This window comes from Octopus bimaculoides, chromosome 30 (assembly GCF_046866305.1).
Source record: "Octopus bimaculoides isolate indiv1 chromosome 30, ASM4686630v1, whole genome shotgun sequence".
In the NCBI taxonomy this organism is placed as follows: Eukaryota; Metazoa; Mollusca; class Cephalopoda; order Octopoda; family Octopodidae; genus Octopus; species Octopus bimaculoides.
This window is the reverse complement of record NC_142957.1, coordinates 419,278-421,777: the sequence shown is the minus strand read 5'-3', so window position 1 is coordinate 421,777 and position 2,500 is coordinate 419,278. Positions and strand designations below refer to the sequence as shown.

Below are 2,500 nucleotides of genomic sequence, written 5' to 3'. Positions count from 1 at the left end.
GTGGGACTGAACCCCCGGAACCATGTGGCTGGCAAGCAAGCTACTTACCACACACCCACTCCTACACCTATATAGATATATATAGCTTGCTTATATAGTCTTCTCCTATAGCCTCGGGCCGACCAAAGCCCTGTGAGTGGATTTGGTGGACGGAAACTGAAAGAATCCCGTAGTATATATATATATATATATATGTATATATATATAGGCGTAGGAGTGGCTGTGTGATAAGTAGCTTGCTTACCAAGCACATGGTTCCGGGTTCAGTCCCACTGTGTGGCACCTTGGGCAAGCAGGCTACTTACCGCACACTCTGAGCGAGAGGCCCCTTTGTCACCAGCAGAGGTTTAAGTATCCCTTTATTCATTTTTCTTCCAGGTGAAGAACAAGCGATCCTTCCCGATCTGTCAGCGTTTTGGCAAGCCTCCCGTACGAAACGTCGATACTCCTTCAAAACCCGAGACGACGATAGGGTCTCCAAGGGGTAAGTTTGCAATTTACCTGTTTTGAAATTAATTAGTGATGATGCCTGGTATATATTTTGTGTTACAACCCTAGGTCAACCCTGGAATTAGGTTTTTTCTGCCCCAAAAATTGTCCATATATACTAAGGCACTTTGCCCAAGGTGCTGCGCTGTGGGACTGAACCCGGAACCATGTGGTTGGTAAGCAAGCTACTTACCACAGAGCCACTCCTACGGCCATAGCCACTCCTACACCTATATATATATATATATATATATATATATATATATATATATATATATATATATATATATATATATATATATATATACGATGGGCTTCTTTCAGTTTCCATCTACCGAGGCTATAGTAGAAGACACTTGCCCAAGTTGCCACGCTGTGGGGCTGAACCCAGAACCATGTGGTTGGTAAGCAAGCTATATATATATATATATATATATATATATATATATATATATATATACATATATATATATATATATATATATATATATATATATACATATATATGATGGGTTTCTTTCAGTTTCCGTCTACCAGATCCACTCACAAGGCTTTGGTCGACCCGAGGCTATAGTAGAAGACACTTGCCCAAGGTGCCACGCAGAGGGACTGAACCCAGAACCATGTGGTTGGTAAGCAAGCTACTAACCACACAGCGCTCCAGCATGGCCGCAGTCATACGACAAATAAATTATAGACAGAGTGTATCTTATAGAATTGAGTTTTTTATGTTGGGTTCATTTAAGTGACCGATTGAGGGCAAGAAGCCTTACCTGCTGCTATGCTCCGGCAGGCTGGTATGTGACCCTGTCTAAATTTAAACTGACCTATGGAGGGCCTGTGGCTAGGCTCCTAGAAAGCAGCGCCACCTAGCTGCCACTCGATCCTGTCGAAACTTTGACTTAATATATGTTTGCATGAAGCTTTTTTTCAATTTTGTCTTCTGATCTTTTACTAAATCACTAAAAATTCCTGTTTGTTTTTGCACGAATCTTAAATCCATTTTAAAATTACGATTTAATAATGATTGTTACTTAACCCATTACCTCCTATAATTTCATGGGTCCCCGAGGGACTTAGGGACTATGTGGTAAGAAGATTGCTTCCCAGCCACAATGATTTCAAGGTTTTTCCAGAAGCAAATCTTGTTCACCACTGGGAAATGCGGTTGTTATTGTCCCGGGTGACGGCCAATCCAGCATTGGTTTTCGCTTGTTATTCACCCATTACTTCCCATAATACTATTAACTAGAATTTTATTTATGAAACTTTGATTTTTAGCGTAAAACAGCCTTAGAAACACGCTGGAATGGGTTAGGGTTAGAAATAAGCGAGATATTGGGTGAAAAATTAGCAAACCTCGTTCGAATATCAGATAAATATACCTCATAGATGTAGCAAAGAGTTTAGATATGGGTAAATATTGACAGATAATTACGAAATTTGTAATTTTTAAGAAATCTCTTAGCAAGTCTCATTCTCCACTGGAAAACACGGTCGTTATTGTCCCAGGCGACGGCCAATCCAGCATAGGTTTTCGCTTGTCATTCACCCATTACCTCCCATAATACTATTAACTGGAATTTTATTTATGAAACTTTGATTTCTAGCGTAGAACAGTCTTAGAAACACGCTGGAATGATCAAAATAACATTTTGATCATCAGATGCCTTGGGGAAATTTCGAACCTGGGTTCTCGTTCCTAAGGTATTTTTCAAGGGATCTTTGCCCTCATCTTGTTTGTTGTTAACACAATGTTTCAGCTGATATACCCTCCAGCCTTCATCAGGTGTCTTGGGGGACATTTCGAACCTGGGTTCTCATTCCTAAGGTATCTTTCGATATATTTAAGAGATGAGGAATTATGTACAATGTTTACATTTGACGGATATTTCACCTCATCTTGTTTGTTGTTAATACAACGTTTCGGCTGATATACCCTCCAGCCTTCATCAGGTGTCTTGGGGAAATTACGAACTTCGTTAGGGTTATGGTTATGAGTTATAGGGTG

The 2,500-nt window shown here is 40.0% G+C and overlaps 1 protein-coding gene across 3 annotated transcripts in view; it reads left to right on the top strand.

The window, feature by feature from the left end:
- Nucleotides 1–2,500, top strand: part of LOC149130106 (serine/threonine-protein kinase MRCK alpha-like) — a 27,051-nt gene that overhangs the window by 7,995 nt on the left and 16,556 nt on the right. For all 3 annotated transcript variants that reach the window (XM_089345972.1, XM_089345971.1, XM_089345970.1), the window contains exon 6: nt 379–484. In XM_089345972.1, the coding sequence (XP_089202098.1) occupies nt 379–484 (106 nt within the window). The remainder of the gene's footprint in view (nt 1–378; nt 485–2,500) is intronic.